The following is an 18,113-nucleotide window of genomic DNA, read 5'->3' as shown; positions in this document are numbered from 1 at the left end:
AGTTAATAGTTAAATGTTAATAGTCATCGTCGTCGTCATCGCATCGACATCCCCCATCATATGTTTGGCATTGAATCTAATTTGGCTGCTATATCGGTCATTCAACCGATTTGTTTGCGATCGCCGCAATGATCGCTGTTCGCTCTCTACTGAGATATCAGCAGAAAAAAAGGTAATAGAAATTGGTAAGACCCAAGTGCTACCCTATAAAGTTTTGCCCGAAAAGGTGCGTTATCAAAGAGCTAGTGCTGCACGAGCAACTTGTGCAGCCAAGAGAGCTCCTCCTCCAGTGATTAGAAATAGCCATATCAGCCGGCCGTGTGAGCCAGAGTAAGAGTTTTACTAGCCCAGTATAAATATCACCCGCATCGTCACGGCCGTCTCACACAGAAATGGTATTCAGGCAATCAAGCTGCTCGGGCTCAACGCTCCTCATCCTGGTGTTGATTCTGGGATTAGGATTACCCAATGCCCATGGGTATAGCTCGAAGGATCTGTTGACCTGGATGCAGGCTAGTAACTTTGGTTACCAGGTGCTAAAGCAGGCTTTGAATGACAACCAATCCTCGACGGCTTCTGAGGCTTCTTGTCTGGCTGAGGTTAGATTGCTGCTAAAAGGAGCAGAGGAGAAATCCTTGCCAGCTCTGAGGGGTGAGATTATATTAATTGCCTAATCAAGTGCACTTGTACTTACTTTTCATACTTTACTTTACAGTTTTTGATGCCTGGGGAAAGTTCCCGCAAGGCCTGCTCTATGGCCACTTTGTGGACATGGGCAACTATGAATCCTGTCTTAGTTTGGATCTTAGCCGAAGTCTGGGAAGTACTGTAACTATCAATGCCGGATCTAAGTATTGTCTCAGCAATATACAGTTTGAGAGTTTGCTTTTGGAATCAGTGGGTTCCGCTGCCCTCACTCTAAGAATTGGAACCTGTATGCCTTCCTCCTGTAGTGCTGACCAACTCAATCGATGGCTCCAAGGACATCTGGAGGATATGTTTGGCGAGAACTCTACAGGAGTTACTTTGGTGCAGGAAAATGACTGCTCCTTGGCTCATAGAGATCCCATGGATGGGCTCGACTGGTTTGCAGTGTAAGTTATTAAAAGATCATAATGAACAAAAAGTATATAGTAAATATCGTATCTCACGCCCATTGTTTGGTTAAAACTTACGCAATATGCAGTGGAATGACTGGTTGTGTGCGCTTAGACTTGTTTTTGAATGCCAGTGGCGTTTGCTAACAGAATGTGTTGTTAGTAAAAGCTAAGGTCGACTTTGATGATAAAAATGAAATTGTTTGAGATAAATGTTTAGTTTTAACTGCAATCGAGTAAACTAAATATAGAAAACTAGAACTTATGGCTAATATCAAAACTTAGAAAAATGTAAAACTTATGTGAATCCATTCTAACTTTCATTTTATTCTTATAGATCTGTCCTAATCGTATTGTGTGTTTTGGTACTCCTAGCCACAATTTTTGAATATGGCGGAGGTAAGGAAAACTTTCAATACACTTTGTAAGTCATTTATTCAAATTGCTTTTCTTTTTTTATACCTTTCTATAGTTTCCAACAAGATCCTTGGATCCTTCTCCCTACTCACAAACTTACCCCAATTACTGAAGACATCGAACACACCTTCACCCCGTGTGATTCCCTGCCTGAACGGCATTCGTTGTTTAACCATCATTTGGATCATTCTTGGCCATGGCTATATGTACCTTCTACTGTCGCCCACTATCAATGCTTATGAGATAGTGGCCTGGGCCAAGACCCCTTTCTCCATGGTCTTGCAGAGCGGTTCTACCTCTGTAGACACATTCTTCCTTCTAAGCGGATTGCTGCTGGTTTTGACCACTCTTCGTGAGTTGGACCGGTGAGTTTGGGGTATTCCAAACCTTGATAGATTACTCATGTCCTTTAATCCTTAGCACCAAAGGACGTCTCCATGTTCCACTCATGTATCTGCACCGCCTGGTGCGATTGACTCCCGTTTTGGCCTTGGCGGTGCTCATCTTTATGACGCTTTTTAACCGATTGGATAGCGGTCCTTTGTGGCAGCAGTTCACTGGCTCATCGGATCTTTGCAGCGATACTTGGTGGGCAACGTTGCTCTATGTGCAAAATTATGCAGCTCCTGGAAGGATGGTAAGTAGTCCTTAGAGTCCTTACTTTCAACTCAACGTAAATCTAATCTATCTGCATCTTCTAGTGCCTGGGTCATTCTTGGTATCTGGCAGTCGACATGCAACTTTATATTATTTCACCGCTACTTCTGATAGCCCTTTACAAATGGGGCAAAAAGGCTGTAGGAGGGATTGTCCTCCTAATCCTTTTGCTCTTTGGCTGCGTCTTCAGTATAATAATCTTCAATGATCTGCATGTTTTTGTCAAAAAAGGGTGAGTTTAGTTTAGTTCTATATAAGAACATGCATTACTCAGACTAATGTTTATATAAATCAACAGAAACCTGGGAGGTGATAGCCCACAGATGCGCCTGATTTACTACACCACCCATGCCAGAGCCACTCCTTGGTTGATTGGTCTGCTCTTTGGATACTTTCTGCATCATCAGAAATGGAAGGAAGAGTCGTCTGCCCAAGTGGTTGGCTTTGATCCTGTGGATCCTCTCCATCTCTCTTCTGGGCACTGTGATCTATGCTGTATATCCTTATACCCAAGATGGTGTCGATGAAATTTCTCCACTAGCAGGGGCTTTCTATCTGTGCCTGAGTCGCATTGCCTGGCCTTTGGGCTTGTGCTGGATCATCTGGGCTTGCCAGAATGGTCTGGCTCCTGTTGTTAATGATCTGCTAAGCTGGTCCTTCTGGCAACCTATCTCCAAGTTATCCTACTGTCTGTATATATGGCATTTGCTGGTGGAAACGGTTCATATAGCCCGCATTAAGACGAGTTTGCACTTTTCAGATTACGATGCTGTGAGTAGATTAAGGTTTTCCCTTTTATTAGCAAAATAATTATGTTTTATATTCATTGTAGATCCTCCGCTTTTGGTCTGACTTTGGCATCACTATGCTGGTGTCCCTATTTATGCATCTTTTTGTTGAGGTTCCATTCTCACGACTTGAAATGGAACTGCTTAAAAAACGCAGAAATGCGGAGGCCAATAAACAAATTCCTCTCTATAGAGACCTCCACTGAGCCCGTGGAAGTAAACCAAGCAACTAGCATATCCCGACAAAATCTAGTTGAACCTTAAAAAATGATTTTAACTTGGTTAGTTAATTTGATTGATGTAAATATTTTACTTTTTAAGTTGAACTGACTATTAACGATGTTAATGATATTGTGATTATAAAATGTGAAATATGCTTTTAAATAAGATTTATTTCGTTTATTTATAAATTTTATAGAATTTTACATATATATATTCTATTTTACATCTGCCTATGTAGATATTTACAAAGATTTTCCGTGATGGCAGCAAATTAAAATCCCTAAAAGTATGCAAAGCAAAAATTAAATGTCAAGCAATGTTTGAAGAACATTTAAGTTGAGTGCTTAACAAGAACATTTCCGGTACTTAATTCACAATTTCCGCCTTTAATGTGTAGCTGCATATTTAAGTTATTTATTTATGAAAATGTACAAGAAAGTTCATACATCTTCACTAGTAAATACCATACGTATGCGTAATTTATTTGCTGCCAAGTCTCTAATGTTACTTTTCATATTAAAAAAGATAATTTTTTGGCTAAATTCTTTTAGTAACTTAATTCAAATAAGAACTATACCTAATTCACGTCCTAATTAAGATCTTTCCTTCCACGTTCACTATAAATAAAATGTTAACTATACCCCTATTAATTTAAAGCCCACATCACGTATGAACAATGTTCCCCACTCATATATCACAATCCTTTCAATCAGCTACAAAGAGAGCAAACTCTGACCAATTTTCTGCCCCACACCAGCTAAGCCATATCTTCATAGTAGACCCATTTCCCACAACAATTACCCTTTAACATACACAAATTCCACATCACGTATACGCCTCCATGGACCGCCCATCCGTTTTGAAAATTCGTTCGTTGGGTTTTTCGGGTGTTCATGGTACCATGCCATGAACCATTTTGAAAAGTATGGGGGTATGAGGGCTAACATCTATGCAAAGCTAAACGTGCAGCAACTAACAACTAAATTTCATTAAACCGCAGCGCACAAATTGAACTACAACAAACCCACCGCCATCGCCAATGCCACAACACCATCCTCATCAACATCAACGGGGGCCCACCCGAAAAACAGGAGTTGCAAAAACAAATGCCGCTAGAGGGAAATTTAAGTGCCTTCGGCGACCAAACGAACCAATTTTGTAGCGGCCATTTCAGGGAGCCAAAGCTTCAAAAAAAAAAAAAAAGTTGAAAAAAAAGATGCCCAACAAAATGAAGCGGCATGAAGTTAATGCCGCAGACTACAGCCATGTGCTCTATGAGGCAGCGGATGCCAAAAAGCAGCAGCCAGGACAACAACTCGTGCATGAAGCGGCCAAGTGGATGGAGGGGGTGGCTATAAAAGAGTGGGGGATGGCACAAGGACACTAGGAGGGTGGACAAAAATCACGCAACGGAGCATGACAAGCAAACGCAACGTAGCGCATCCTTTGGCTGCCTTTTTGCCACGTTTTCGGGCGGAGAGTAACCGAGAATTCCGGACTCCTGGACAACTTCAAAAATGCTGCAGCTGTTCGATGGGCCAGCATCGAGACTCCCCCGCAAAACAATGCCTCTTCCCCTTACCGTTTGGGGCAAACGTTTCGCCACCCGCTCTCTAGTTCTGCGTGATAATAAAATGAAAACTTTGAACGGCCAAGTGAAGAAATGAAGCAAGATCGAGGACACTGTTAGAAATAAGGGGGAAATATTTAAAAAAAAAAATTATAATATTAAATATTTTATCTCTTTATTAATATTATAAATGTTTAATAGATCAAAATTTCAACTTAATAAAAAAATAGATTGGTTTTTATGTGCAAATGGATTTGCTTTGCTTTTACCTTAAATTTGTTCTTAATTTTCTTTGCTTTCCTTATTTACGGGAATGTTTTCTTGTAAGGGCATATATTTTCCGAAATATTTTCTAAATTAAACAAAAATTCCTCTCAGTGCTCTTGTCCAGAGCAACAACAATGTCTGTTCCTGGCGACCAACAGCGCACCGCATGTCTGGCATATTTAATTTATTTATTTTATGCAAATTTCGGATAATGTATCTGCGGCCGCAGGATACAAAATACAAAATACACAAGCACAAACAACGGCAGAGCGGAAACCACAGCAGCAGGAGTAGATGTAACAACATCAAGGGGTTTCCCAAGGTGGAGCCAAACCCCCCCCACCCTCCAAGTTACCCACCACATTGCCCATCTCCAGTCGAACAAAAAAATGTTCCATAATGAAAGCAATTGTTGCCAAACCGCGCAGCGCACAAAATTATTCAGAATAGTTGGTGGAAGAGACACCATAAACGGGACGAAGAACGAAGGACGACAGCTGGATGCGGTTGCCAGAGCGATATTTAGCATTATACGCTTCATTGTCTAAAGTGGCGCCCAGGGAGAACCTCCATCCTCTGACATTCTCTTTCCTCCTCCACCTCTCTTATTGTATTTATTCAAAAGTTAGAACACCGCCTGCTTGCACTAACTACTAATGTGCGGTTCCCTCCATACACAAAATGAGGGTCGAATGCAAAGAGAGAGGGGCGTGGCAGACCGGTGGCAAGTTCTATCCAGCGCCATTTGCTTTTTATTGTTCAAAAACTGTTGAAAAGTTTTGCCATAATTTTGCCAAATTTTTCCCCATCTTACTCTTTTTTATCTATCGAAATTTTGAGGGTTATCTTAATAGTGGAAATTATTGGGACTTACAGATGGTAAAATGGCTTAGTATAAAAATTATAGATGAAAGATAATGATAGATTATGATAAAAATCATGTACTTTTAAGGATTCACAAGGCATAAGTTCTCTAAAGTTAAAAATAAGAGAAGGAGTTAAAATTCTAAGAATTATTTTATCACTTAAATGGAAACTAAAAATCCTATTTGGTATACACTTTTTTTAATTGCATAATCTACCCCTTCTTGAAACACAAATTTCCACCCAGCTCACCCAAGTTTTTATTCCAAAATTTGCGACCAGAATAAATATTACGTATACGAAATGTTGGCTGGTGAGGATTTTTACTAATTAAAATGGTTTTTCCGCTGACGCTGCCCCATACCCTCTCCCCACCCAGGCAAAAAGTTTATAATTCCCCCAACGATTTGCAAAATGCACCGAAAGGAAATATATACACTCGTCGTATACACACATTTAAATGGAACCATATTTCAGGCAGCTCATGAATAAGTTGCGCTCCTCATGCGAACTCAGCTCGTCCATAAATTAGCATTAAGAGAGCTTCGGGGCGTGGATTTTGATGATTTTCGTGGCCATTTTTCCGGTTTTTTTTTGCTGTCGATGGATACCACTATCACGTGCAGCTAATAAATCTGCCCGAGAGGGGCATTTAAAAGGATTACGAATCATCGAAGGCCTCGGTCCGGATAAAAGTGATTAAGTCTGACCACGACGTGGCAACCTTTTTTTTTGCGTTCTTTCGGGTTTTCACTTTCTTTTTTTTTGGTTATTTTTCTTTCTTTTTTTGCGTTGTTTTTTGAGGGGCTACGAGTTTGTGCAATTGTATGTGAAACATTTCAGGACTTTTAACCCTTTTTTATGGGTCTGACTGGGGTCGGAGGTCTTGGACTGTCGCTTGCAGTCCATTTACCTGCACAATTGAATGATTTCCTAAGCCCCATAGTGGGTTGATGGCATTGTAGTCTTGATGCTTTTGGGCTTTGGTGGTGAAAGGAGTGCGCAGTTTATTTATTCTTCGAGTGGAAAGAATTTTAAGCAATGTTATTGGCATTTCATTTGGGGGGTAATTTATGTGGCAGGAAGAAAGAGATTAAAGAGATTACCTTTGCATTTTATAATTTACTATCAGAAATAAGTTAAAAATCTAAAATTAAAGAGAATTTCATTTTACCAAAAAGTAGTTTTTAGCCCATCCTTACCTCCCCTTGTTCTTTCCCAAATAAAATCCCCCAAATAGTTGCCTCATTCATATCTTTTATAATTTAGTTGGGCCATAAACCTCTCAGGAGAACTAAGAAGTGCCCGAAAATAAAGCCTCAGGAATATGAAACAACGAAAAGGAAAGAGTTCCAAGGATGCTCTTGTATTCTTCCGCTTCCGGTCTCTCTCTCTCTCTATCCCACTCTGGCGGGCAATCATAAATATTCACTAACTGAGAGCAGGAAGCGTCGGGGCGAGGACATTAGTTAGCCAGCGAGGACAGGACGAAAATTACAAATTTTTCCCAGCCAACTTGCCACTCGCTATCCTTATAACTACATACTATACTACCAGACAGACTCTCTTTTCCAGTTTCCTGGCGGAAGGTCCTGCTCATCATAAAGAACGACTCCCACGTTGGATCCTTCCGGGAGTAGAATTTTATGTGTGGTCAGGCAATTTGCTGCTTTACAATAAGTGCCAGAGACATAAAAATAATAATTATGCTTGTACCTTTTATGATTATGGTGTGAAAACAACAATTGTTCTTCCCTCCCCCCCAGAAAAAAGAGGCCAACGCACTAAGGATATTTACGAGCCATGTGTAGGTGGAGCTTTAAGGAAGCAAATTATTAAAACAACAAGGGCAAAACGAAAAAAAAAAAGAAACCCAAAAACAAGAACAACTCAATGTTAATGGCCAAGATTAAGGGGCGGGGCAAGTCCTTCTCCTGCAGGACTCCTTGGCCTTAGCTTCAAGCTTAGCGCCTTGCCATCGTCTGCTTTCAGCACAATAAACAAAAAGTAATTTTCACAAATTTGCCAAACTTGTAAGCCCCTCGAAAGCAAGCGAACCATTGGAATTTATGTGGCGTGCCCGCTTTTCCGAGAGTGGACCCAGGTGCTATATCCGCCACTCCTCCACAGAACTAGACACGAACCTTTCTTAGCTGCCCCCCTCCCACCGCCGGATACAGCAAGTTCTTCTATTTCAGGAGTTTCTGTTCTTTTTTTTTTTGGTTTTGTGGGAAGGAAACTGTCGCGACGTCATTTATTATCCGCTGTCTGAAGGGTCGCCCATTGTCGCCTGTCGCCGGAGTCCTTGGCTCACTCCCACATTAATAGATATGGTTAATGTGTGTGTGGAGCTAAGCTATCTCTGCATGTGCATCCGTAACCCCCAAATCCATTCCATACTCCAATTTTGGGGACTCTGTTCGACTTCCGCTTGATTGTCCGGCTCTGGGGAGTGTTTGGTAAAAAAAAGCTAGAAATTGCACGGGGATTTGTTGTGGTTGAAAAAGTCGTAATCCTGCGAAGTAAAATATGGAAACCAATAAAAAAGTTAAACTAAATTGATGTCTCTTTAACTTTCTTTGCACTTTTGCTTTTTTTTTATTTCTTTTGATTGATTCTGTATTCTAAAAACAAACTCTAAACATTCAAATTAACTAACAGCTTTTCTGATTAAATGCCCCCCAAAAACACTTTGAAAATAAGTTAAAGGTTATATGATCACTATTCCCACTTTTCCCATTTAAACCGAACCCATCCTGTAACTTCTTCCCCCAAGGATATGCTTTATCTTCGACTTCCATCCTTGCCTAATTCAATCGGCTGTGGCAAATTAAAGTTCCATTTCTCTTTTGGCCAAGGCGTCAAACCCTTGCCAAATCAAAGGAAAAAATCCTTCTTATCTTTGCAACCCTTGGCCCAGGGTCAAAGTTCGATAAAGAGAATGGGGGAGACCCCCGACCATGCTTAGCATATGCGCATAAATCACAGGGCCAAAGACAAGGAGCGAGGGGACCTAAGGAGAAACGCAGACAGAAAGCCACCCACTACAGGACAATAAAATTGCTAAACGCTACAATGACAATTCAAGCATGTAAATGAAAGGCGAACTAGAAATGGTACCAAAAAAGGGGAGGACAACAAAGGGGGAATCGAAGACGGCAAAGGGCTTTGGGTGATGCCGCGCGCAAATGAAATTAAAGGCGAGCAAACAAGTTACGGTCAGACAATCAGGAACGTAAAAAAGGACGCAGGACACTGGCCTGCATTGTGCCGAACGCACATCGACCGACCCCCTTTTTTCGCTTTAATCAATTCCTGTTGGGCCACGCCCTCAGTCCTTTTTTTTTGGTTTTTGGCTTGGTTTCCTTGCCATTGAAGAAGATTCAGCCTTTTGGGGATTTCTTGCCTGCAGCACAGAGATTGATTTGTGCTGGTCGAAGCCCCTTTTTGATGGGCGCCCTTGTTTGGCCTTTGATTAAATTAAATTTCACAGGACATATGTACACATCCCCAAAAAAATAGGCCCAACTCCAAAAAGGATCCTTTGTTTGTCCGGATTTTTAAAGAAAAGTGTAGAAAAATTGCGCGTAATTTACAGTAAATCCTTCGTGTAATTTGTTTGTCAACAAATTGGGTTCGGACCTGGCTAACGAATGTGTAAATGTTGGCCATTTAACATTTTACCCCAAAATCCCTGCTCTTTTTTTTTGTCTCCTTAAGGATCAGAGGTTTTTTTTCCGTTCTTTTCTTTGACATTGTCTAATGAGTTAATTAGGCTGGTGATGCGGGTAGGTAAGACCGTTCAGATTCCATCATTGGCATCATTTATCCCGAGTGTCCTCAACGATAATGTCCTGCGGAGATGGATAAAGGACAGATTGTGATGAGAGCGATATGGTAAATGATGTGGCTGAAAACCTATTTGGAATTTGATAAGGGAATTGGGTCAGGCAAGTAGCTAAATCTTTATGTATTTTACTATAAGAAAATTGTAATATAAAATGTATTTTAGCTTAAAATTAGAAAATTATATTAATTTAGATTAGTTTCTTTAATAATCTCCATCCCAACCCCAAGAGCCAAGAAACCCATTTGATTTATAAAACTTTTAAGCTGCTTAATGCCAACAACCACAAGTTCTAATGCGATAATTCTGCCCATTCAATATTTTTCCTTTCCCTTTTTCCAACTCCCATACTTGACCAAGGCTAGCATCAATGTTTAATGTCCTTTGGCAAGGACTTCTCCGCTCAACCTCACCCTTTAACCCACGCAGTTCGATGAAAACCGCAATAATTTCTGTGGCCATGCGTTCGAGCAACATTTATTTTTAGTTTTCCCCTGTCTTGGTCCTTACAAAACTAGCCACAAAGGGATATGTAAAAGGGTAAGCGCGGGTGTGTGTGTGTGTGTGATGTGTGGCTTGAAGCCTGTCAATGGCCAGAAGGAGCAGCCAGAATCTGGCCAAAGATGGACAAAACAAAAGCAAATTGAAATGAATGCGTGCGGCAAAAGTTTTGCGGCCAAGGGAGGCCAAAACTCGAGTGCAGCTCGCAGGACACGACCAAATGGTATAATCCTTTGTTCTGCCACGGATGATGATGGTAAAGAGCCCCCTCCCTACCGAAAAAACTTTTGCGGTTCAATTTGAAAAGGAAACTGCAAAGGAAATTCCAAGGACATACAACGCACACACGAAAGGATGAATAAAATTTTAATTAAACTAATGAAAATGTACAAGGCCCAAGGACATGGCAGGAAATATGTATCCTGCTTGGCAGGCCAAGTTTTGCACTGCTTTCGGAGGCAGGAAAACATTAAAAATTAACTGGCGGAATAATCGAAACTGTTAAAACGTTAATTTAACACTTAAACAAGCCAAACCGCAGGACAACTCGTAACAGTTAACTGTGACTGCTAACGGCAACTGTCACTGTCTATCGAATGGGATAGGTGGGATTGTTGGGTGATTGTATGGTTGTATGGTTGGGTGGGTGGCATTCCGATTGGCAGCTTCTCTCTCTCTGTGTGTCACATTTAATGCAAGAACGGAATTCCATTAAGCGACAACCGCAGCGCTGCTGACGTTGCTGCCACAGACCAAACCCAGCCAAACCGAACCAAACCAACCCAAAAACCCAACAGAACTACCACCCATCCTTAACCCATCCTTAACCCACTACCCATCCGCAGAAGAGGAAACGCATTTGTGGTGCCAAATAAACACGCGTTCCGCCGGGAACTGGGTTCCTTGGAGATGGCAGCGTGAGGAAACTGATTTCCTGTTTTAATTTTAAACTTTTAAGATTTAGAAATTTAATTTAATAGAAAAGGTATATCAAAAAGTCTTAAGGGTACACATTTATTGTTTATTTTTGATAATAATATTATTATAAATATTTAAAAATATAAAATAGACAACAAGACACTATAAACTTACTGACCAAAGCTCATTTTTTACATCAAACAAACTTAAGCAGTTGGCAAGCAAAAAGTTACTAAATAATTCAAATAATGAACTCACGACTTCATCTCATAAAGAGATACAACTATAAGGCATGGCCAGTGCACACACGCACACCCCAGGAATCCCCCCAATCTCCCCTCAACCATTCCAGGACCGACTGCAGCCTGATCCCAAAACATTTTCGACCCATTCCAGGATTTTCAGCTACCCGGAACACGCAGCATATTGCAGATGTTTAAACACAAAGCTTCCATTGAAGGGGAGTGAGTGAGTGCGGGGGGCAAAAGAATCACAGTGAAGCTTCACCACACGAACACAAACACATGCACAAGCGGCTTACATGTGTATGTATGGAGAGTGTATATGTGTTGGGGGCGAACATAAATTGCAATCGGAATATCAAATTGGCAGTTGGTTGGGGGTATTGGGGGGGGGAGTAGGAAAAACAGAACGTTAGCAAGGACGAAGGACTCTCGTTGGGTTCTCCTGTTCTCGTTGTGATTTTATCAATTCAATAAAAACCAAATAAAATCAGTACAAATGCAAATACCATTAATGTATTGGGCTTTAACTTTGTTTTGTTTTCGATTCTTCTCTTCTTTTTCTCTTCCCTCGCGTGGCCTCCCATATTGTTTTCCATTTCAAGTGGAGTGGGTGGCCCATTTTCTCTGTAATATTTTCATATTTATTTATTATTATGTATGTATATATATATATGTATTTTTGTTTTTGTATTATTTACGCTTCTGTGCCCTTTTATAGTTGACTGGGGACGTGAACATGCGAGTTGCAGGTTGGGAAAATAATTTAAAGATTTTACGCAGCTACCAAAAAATTGTAAAGGGGAAAGTTGTGCAAGCAATTAAAGTTATTGATGGATATGGAAAGGTTATAATAAAGGCAAGATGAGGATATTTTTAAACCCTCTTTAATAGTTATAAAAAATATTTTATCCCGCTTAGCCACCTGATAAATACCACTTATGAAGCTCCATGGCATCCTATTAAACTGCAATCATGGCAAACTAATTTGTTTTCCTCCAACCAAATACCAACAGATGCCAAAGAAAAATTGTTCTAGCATAATGAACTTTTGGCGTGTGTGTGTCAGAGATAGATTTTTTGGGGCGGGTGGAAGGCCAAAAGGAAAATCGCTCACCTTTCGACGTTAGCTGGCGCTGAACTGCCAAGAGCAAGAGCACAATTCAATTATTGTTTTATAATTAATATTTTGCACATCAAAATCGCATCAGCAGCAGCTGGGAAGCTGCTGCTAATTTCCACGAAACGCCTTTCCCACGCACTTATGGGCGTGGCACACGCAATGTAATAAGTTAAGGGAAAGAGAGTGAAGGAAAAACCCAGGGAAAAATCGTAGTGCCTTGCGTGTGGCACACAACAAAGAATGGAAAAAATAAAGATAAATTAGGCTGGGAAAATGTGTTCGTTGGATAAATGATAAGCAAGATAATTAATACAAGCTTCGGGAGCCGAAGAGTAATGATTAAATGAAATGTTTGATATTAATAAATAAGAGAAATCTAGAAAGTAGTGTCATGAATTGATTAGAATTTAGTAAAACAAACCATCAAAGAAACTAAGCCTAACTTGGTTATCAACTTTTAGATCTCAAACTAATTTGAAATTGCTAAATTTGTTATAAATTTCTCAATCAAAGTGGAAAAAGCCCACAACATACTAGAGCCTTATCTTATGTTTTGATAATCAGTTTAAAAATGTTATGTGTATTAAAATATTTACTTAATTAAAACCCAAGACCTTGTCTATCCAAAAATCAAATTAAAATTCAATCTAGCATGTAATAATTGGCTTTTATATTTCCCAACTCTGTCTCGCATGCCAAGTAAATGCAGTAAATCAAAACCCTTTCAGTTTACTCTCTAGGACAATGTCTACTTTTATGCAAATCACTTTTATGGTGCTTTTAAACTCAATTAAAAGCAAAATATTTACTCGATAGCCGGAAGATTAATAACTTTTTAAGGACTTCTCTTACTGGCAGGGACAGTTCTGAGAATTGAGATAGCTGGCAAAAAAAAAAAAGATTAATCTCGTTAAACGTTGAGGCGTGCCAGTTGAGGAAAAACGAGGAAAATTGGGGGAAAGTGGTGTATCCACTCTTTGCATCTGGGCAAACTTTGCGTGCTGCAAGAGTGTTGCACGCCGCTTTCTGTCTCTCGAGGCAATCAGGCAAGGATGTGTAGGTCCTGGAGCTGCCACTCCTCCTCCTTCTCATACATATATAATTATTTTCTTGGCCTGGGCAAGCTCCTGTTCCTGCTGCTCCCTTACTCCGCCTCCGACTTCAGATGGCGTCAACTCCCAGTAGTATACTTAATTATATTGTCGTAACTTTAAATGTCATTTGGCCATTGTCTGCGACACATGAAAGAGCCAAGAGCGCTGGGATAGGCACTGAGAGAACAATTAGATGATCTTGCGGTGATTAAATCCATGTAAAGGAGTAACTAGAACTAAGAAAGAGGGATTAATACTCGATCTGTAATGAAATCTTTGATAAGTCTTAGTTTTTATCTAAAACTTATACCAAACATTTCCCATTTTCTCTCAGTGCCAAAATGAGTGGAATAGATAGCAAAGCTTGGATGAAGGAAGAAGATGAGGAGAAGATGGCTGGCACCGAGACTGGGACAAATCAGCTGCCGTACGTGGTCGACTGGCTGGACAACAACATTGAGATTCATGTGGCAGAGGCAGCGTTCGGGCAGCGCGTGCCACTCTGCCGGTCTCCGGCCTAATCCCCAGTATGGATCCCCGGGACCCCTAGCTCGACTTTTGCAATAGAGGGGTTGGGTCAAGAAACTTGAAATCTCAACATGCGTTTGGGCCTCATGATATTTGCCAGCTTCCGGCCTTCGCTCTGCGCTTCCTCTGTTGGCTGTAAATATGCTGAAGAATATAATTCATCTGGGCAAAAAGATAATGCCACACAGCTGTAAAATATGGCACTATGGACTCATATGGCCAACTAGCCAACTTCCACTCCACTCCCTTCCTGGACTATCTTACAAAAGTCTCCTCATTTACAGACAATGACCGGCTGTCGGCTTTAAACTCTCATTATTATTTTGCTCAGGCAATTGAATTTCAGCGAATTGCAACATCAGAAACATCAGCAATTCGTTGTGGGAAAAACCAAACTGACCAGTTTGTTATTGAGAAATTTTATTTTAGAAGATGAGGGGGTGATTCTAGCCAAGAAATCTCACGTTGCCAATAAAATAATAACGTAATTCAGCAAATTGTCTCTGATTTAATTGCCTGCATTCAAGTCGAGAGATGAGCAGAGACATCAATCTTAGAAATAATTACGAGTGATGTTTAAGAAATGAAAAGGGGAAAACAAACTGGTTTTAACTTTACTAAAACCAAAATAAAAGTAGATTAAACTTAAATTTAAACCGCAAACCGTTCAGCTCCTTAAACTTTTATATTATTAGGCTAGTACACGGGAACTCTCCAGTGTTTGTTTGCTGAAAAGTTGTCCGAAAATTCCCCAGCTAATTCCAGATTCTCAGTGACTCAGTGAACTATAACTGGCGTGGAGTACGTGATTAGAATGCCGGAGAAGCGCTGCCCCAAACATGGTCTTATCCAACTGGAAGGCACGCAAACAAGGCGGCCGCAAAAAGTTTAAGTTTTTCGATTCTCGTTTTGTTTTTTATCATTTTATTTTTTTTTCTCCTTATTGTTGTTGTTATTTATCGCCAAAGCTGAGCAAACTGGCCGGCCTCGCTCACTTTTGAGCTGGGTTTCCGATTATAATGCCAGTTAGTTCTCAGTTCAGTTCCCAGTTGACAATCAAGCGAAGCGAAATGCAAAAGCAGCTCAAGCGGAACATATTTTTGCTACTATGCCTGGTAGTGACCTTGACAAGGTGCGAGTCTAGCGGAGAGCCTCATATTCGAGTAAAACGCATAGTTGGTGGCAAGGAATCGAAGGCGCCACCAGTCGATGATCCTGTAGTGTTCGCGCGACTCTTCAATCGCGATGCCCGTATCGAGGGCTTTCGTAATCCCAATACAGGAATCTACTCTTTCCTGGGAATGCACTACGCAGAGCCACCTCTGGGCCCTTTAAGATACTCCCGGCCGGTCTACAAGAGATTGGGTGGTGATTTGAATGCCACCAAGCACGGACCACCTTGTATACAACCACATCCGCAGTTTCCTCAGCGGATTATTGGCGATGAGGACTGCTTGCTGCTGAATGTTTACACACCTCAAATGCCGGACGAGAGTACAGGTCTGCCGGTTTTCGTTTGGATCCATCCGGGTGGCTATCGTTATGGTTCCGCTGCGCAATACGATGCCACGCCCATGGCTCAGAGGGGCGCAATTGTGGTGGCTCCGCAATATCGTCTGGGATCTCTGGGAATTATGGGCGATGGCACCAAACAGTTCGATGGAAATCTTGCCATGTTTGACCTGGCCGCCGCTCTCCGTTGGGTCACGGATTATATCTCCTATTTCGGTGGTAATCCCAAACAGGTTCAGGCTATTGGTCATGGATCTGGAGCAGCTAGTGCTATGTATCTATCCATGTCCCAGACGGCAAAGAGTGCCAGTGATGTTCATGGTGTGGTGGCCATGTCTGGGACAGCACTGTCTCAGTATGCCATGGATAAGGAACCAGTTCAGAGTGTCGAGGAGGTGGCCAAAATCAATGGATGTCCCACTGGCAACGAGTTGGAGATTGTCAACTGCATGAGGGGGGTGAGTAAGAAGGGTATTCTTTGAGGTATCATTTTAAAAATTCAAAACGCAAAATATATATTCAGAAAAGCGCCGAGGAGATCATCAAGAACGATGACAAAGTCCAAACCGAACGCTTGGCAGGACGAGCTTTGGTCAAAGGGTTAACTGGCAATGTTGGTTTCCAACCTCACATTGAAAGCGAGGATGATGGAAGAGCATTACCCAGTCTTATAGTTGGAGAACCGGAACAACAACTTAAGAGCAGTAACTTCTCGGGGATTCCCCTGCTGACTGGAGTTACCAAACACGAAACAGCTAATTCCGTGACTGTGGAAACTATAGAAAAGGTTTTTGGTTCAGCGGAGCAGTTTCTGGGATCTCTTAGTGACTCTCTAAATAAGTTAACGAGTTTCCTAAAAATCGATAAGATAACTGGGTCAGATTGCCAAACCGGAACTGCCGGGACTAACGAGTGTCCTAACACCAACTTTGCAGGATGTGTGGAAAGTGCCTCAAGCCCTGAACGTAGATCAAGTGCTCTCCAAGGTGGTGGAGTCCACGACAGATGTTCTCTTCAATCTCCCAGCAGTTCTGACCACCCAGGTTTGGTCTAAACTAGCTCCGGCGTTTATGTACAGCTTCGAGTATAATGGCACCAAGTCGAAGGGTATCAATTTTCTAAAAGGCCTTCCCATTGTCTCAGAAACAGCTCACGATAAGCCCGAGACAGTGGGTCATGGAGATGAGATCGGCTATATGTTCGATGCCAATGATATTTTTGGGAATCCTTTAGAGGACACCCGCTTAACCAGTGCAGAAGATATTAAAGTTCGTAACAACCTCATCGATCTTCTGGTTAAGTTCGCCAATAGGGACAAAGACAAGGGTAACAAAGGTTCGTCACTCTTCCAAAGTGTTACCGGAAAAGCTACGCCTTTCATCAAGATAGATACCAAACTGGAGACTTCAAATGATTTCCGTTTCTGCGAATTGTCCGTTCTGGGTGCTTCACTGTCTCCGCTGAGCTCCACCAGCTGTGCGGGATTGGGAAATCTATTGGGCCAACTGGGTGGTGGATTGGGTGGTGGATTGGGCCAGACTCTGGGTGGAGTGGGCAGCACTTTGGGTTTGGGTGGTAATGGTGGAGGTGGTAATAGGGGCCGAAAACCAGGAAGCGGTGGTCTTGGTCTGGGGATTTTGTAGGGATTATGTTTATGCGAAGAAAAAATTGTGAATTATATTTAACGAATAAAGAAAGAAGAAAGTTTATATTATAAAATGAAGTTCTTTCTTATTAAAATGGCTAACAGAGTTCAGCTACAAAATGTTGGCCAAAAGGAAGATGAATGAGCATCCAACTCTTAAACCATCGTTTTACTTTCCTATCTATAACCTAAAAACTAATCAAATTTAATAAAATTCAGGACTTAAACATTAATTTATGTGCCGCATAAACTCGTGGAAAGTTTCTCTTTCATTTCGTCGGCATATTGAATAAATCCAGGCTGGTTCTATTGATTTAAGCTGTTGCCATGACCGGTCGCTCAATTAGCACAGCTCTGTGCCGGCTCAATGCCTGCCGCACTAATCTCCCTATTGACTTTGCCTACCCCCAACCCCTCTCCATATAGAGCCACTGTCCCGCTTCCCCCCTCCCGTGGCATCAAGAGCCACAACTGAAAAGCGGCGATAAGCAAATTTCCGGCGCGCAAAATTTAAACAAAGAGAGAGAAATTTGTTAGATGAATGAATGAGGGGGGAGAAAGAGGGCGGCGGTTTGGAAGTTGGGGCTACCAGGCAGTTTTATAACTTGTGGCCAGATCTTAGCCCGGGAGCCTTCTGCATAATGTTGATGATGGTTGGCACTGGCAACAGTGCAAACAATGGGCATAAGCTCCAGATGGCGATGATGAGGAATGGTAAAAACCAGGGAGAAGGAGAAGGGAGGAGAAGCAGGACCAGGACCACGACCAGGAGCATGGAATCCGAGTTGCCTTGACGCCTTTGTGCAAATTCCCAGCAAGCG

The 18,113-nt window shown here is 41.6% G+C and overlaps 2 protein-coding genes across 2 annotated transcripts; both read left to right on the top strand.

The window, feature by feature from the left end:
- Positions 1-278: 278 nt before the first annotated feature.
- LOC108110787 (nose resistant to fluoxetine protein 6) lies at positions 279-3,809 on the top strand. The gene is given in 10 exon segments (XM_017220012.2): positions 279-651; positions 716-1,094; positions 1,435-1,496; positions 1,570-1,879; positions 1,935-2,151; positions 2,216-2,403; positions 2,470-2,578; positions 2,580-2,942; positions 3,004-3,144; positions 3,146-3,809. Coding segments are annotated over 10 exon segments (2,106 nt in total). The 5' UTR covers positions 279-392; the 3' UTR covers positions 3,224-3,809.
- An 11,368-nt stretch (positions 3,810-15,177) lies between these two features.
- Positions 15,178-17,356, top strand: LOC108111155 (carboxylesterase 1E). The gene is given in 3 exon segments (XM_017220529.2): positions 15,178-16,105; positions 16,171-16,521; positions 16,523-17,356. Coding segments are annotated over 3 exon segments (2,019 nt in total). The 5' UTR covers positions 15,178-15,205; the 3' UTR covers positions 17,291-17,356.
- Positions 17,357-18,113: the final 757 nt, after the last annotated feature.

The sequence above is a fragment of the Drosophila eugracilis genome, unplaced genomic scaffold (assembly GCF_018153835.1).
Source record: "Drosophila eugracilis isolate 14026-0451.02 unplaced genomic scaffold, ASM1815383v1 contig_575, whole genome shotgun sequence".
In the NCBI taxonomy this organism is placed as follows: domain Eukaryota; kingdom Metazoa; phylum Arthropoda; class Insecta; order Diptera; family Drosophilidae; genus Drosophila; species Drosophila eugracilis.
The sequence above is the reverse complement of the archived record's forward strand: the minus strand, read 5'-3'. Positions and strand labels throughout refer to the sequence as shown.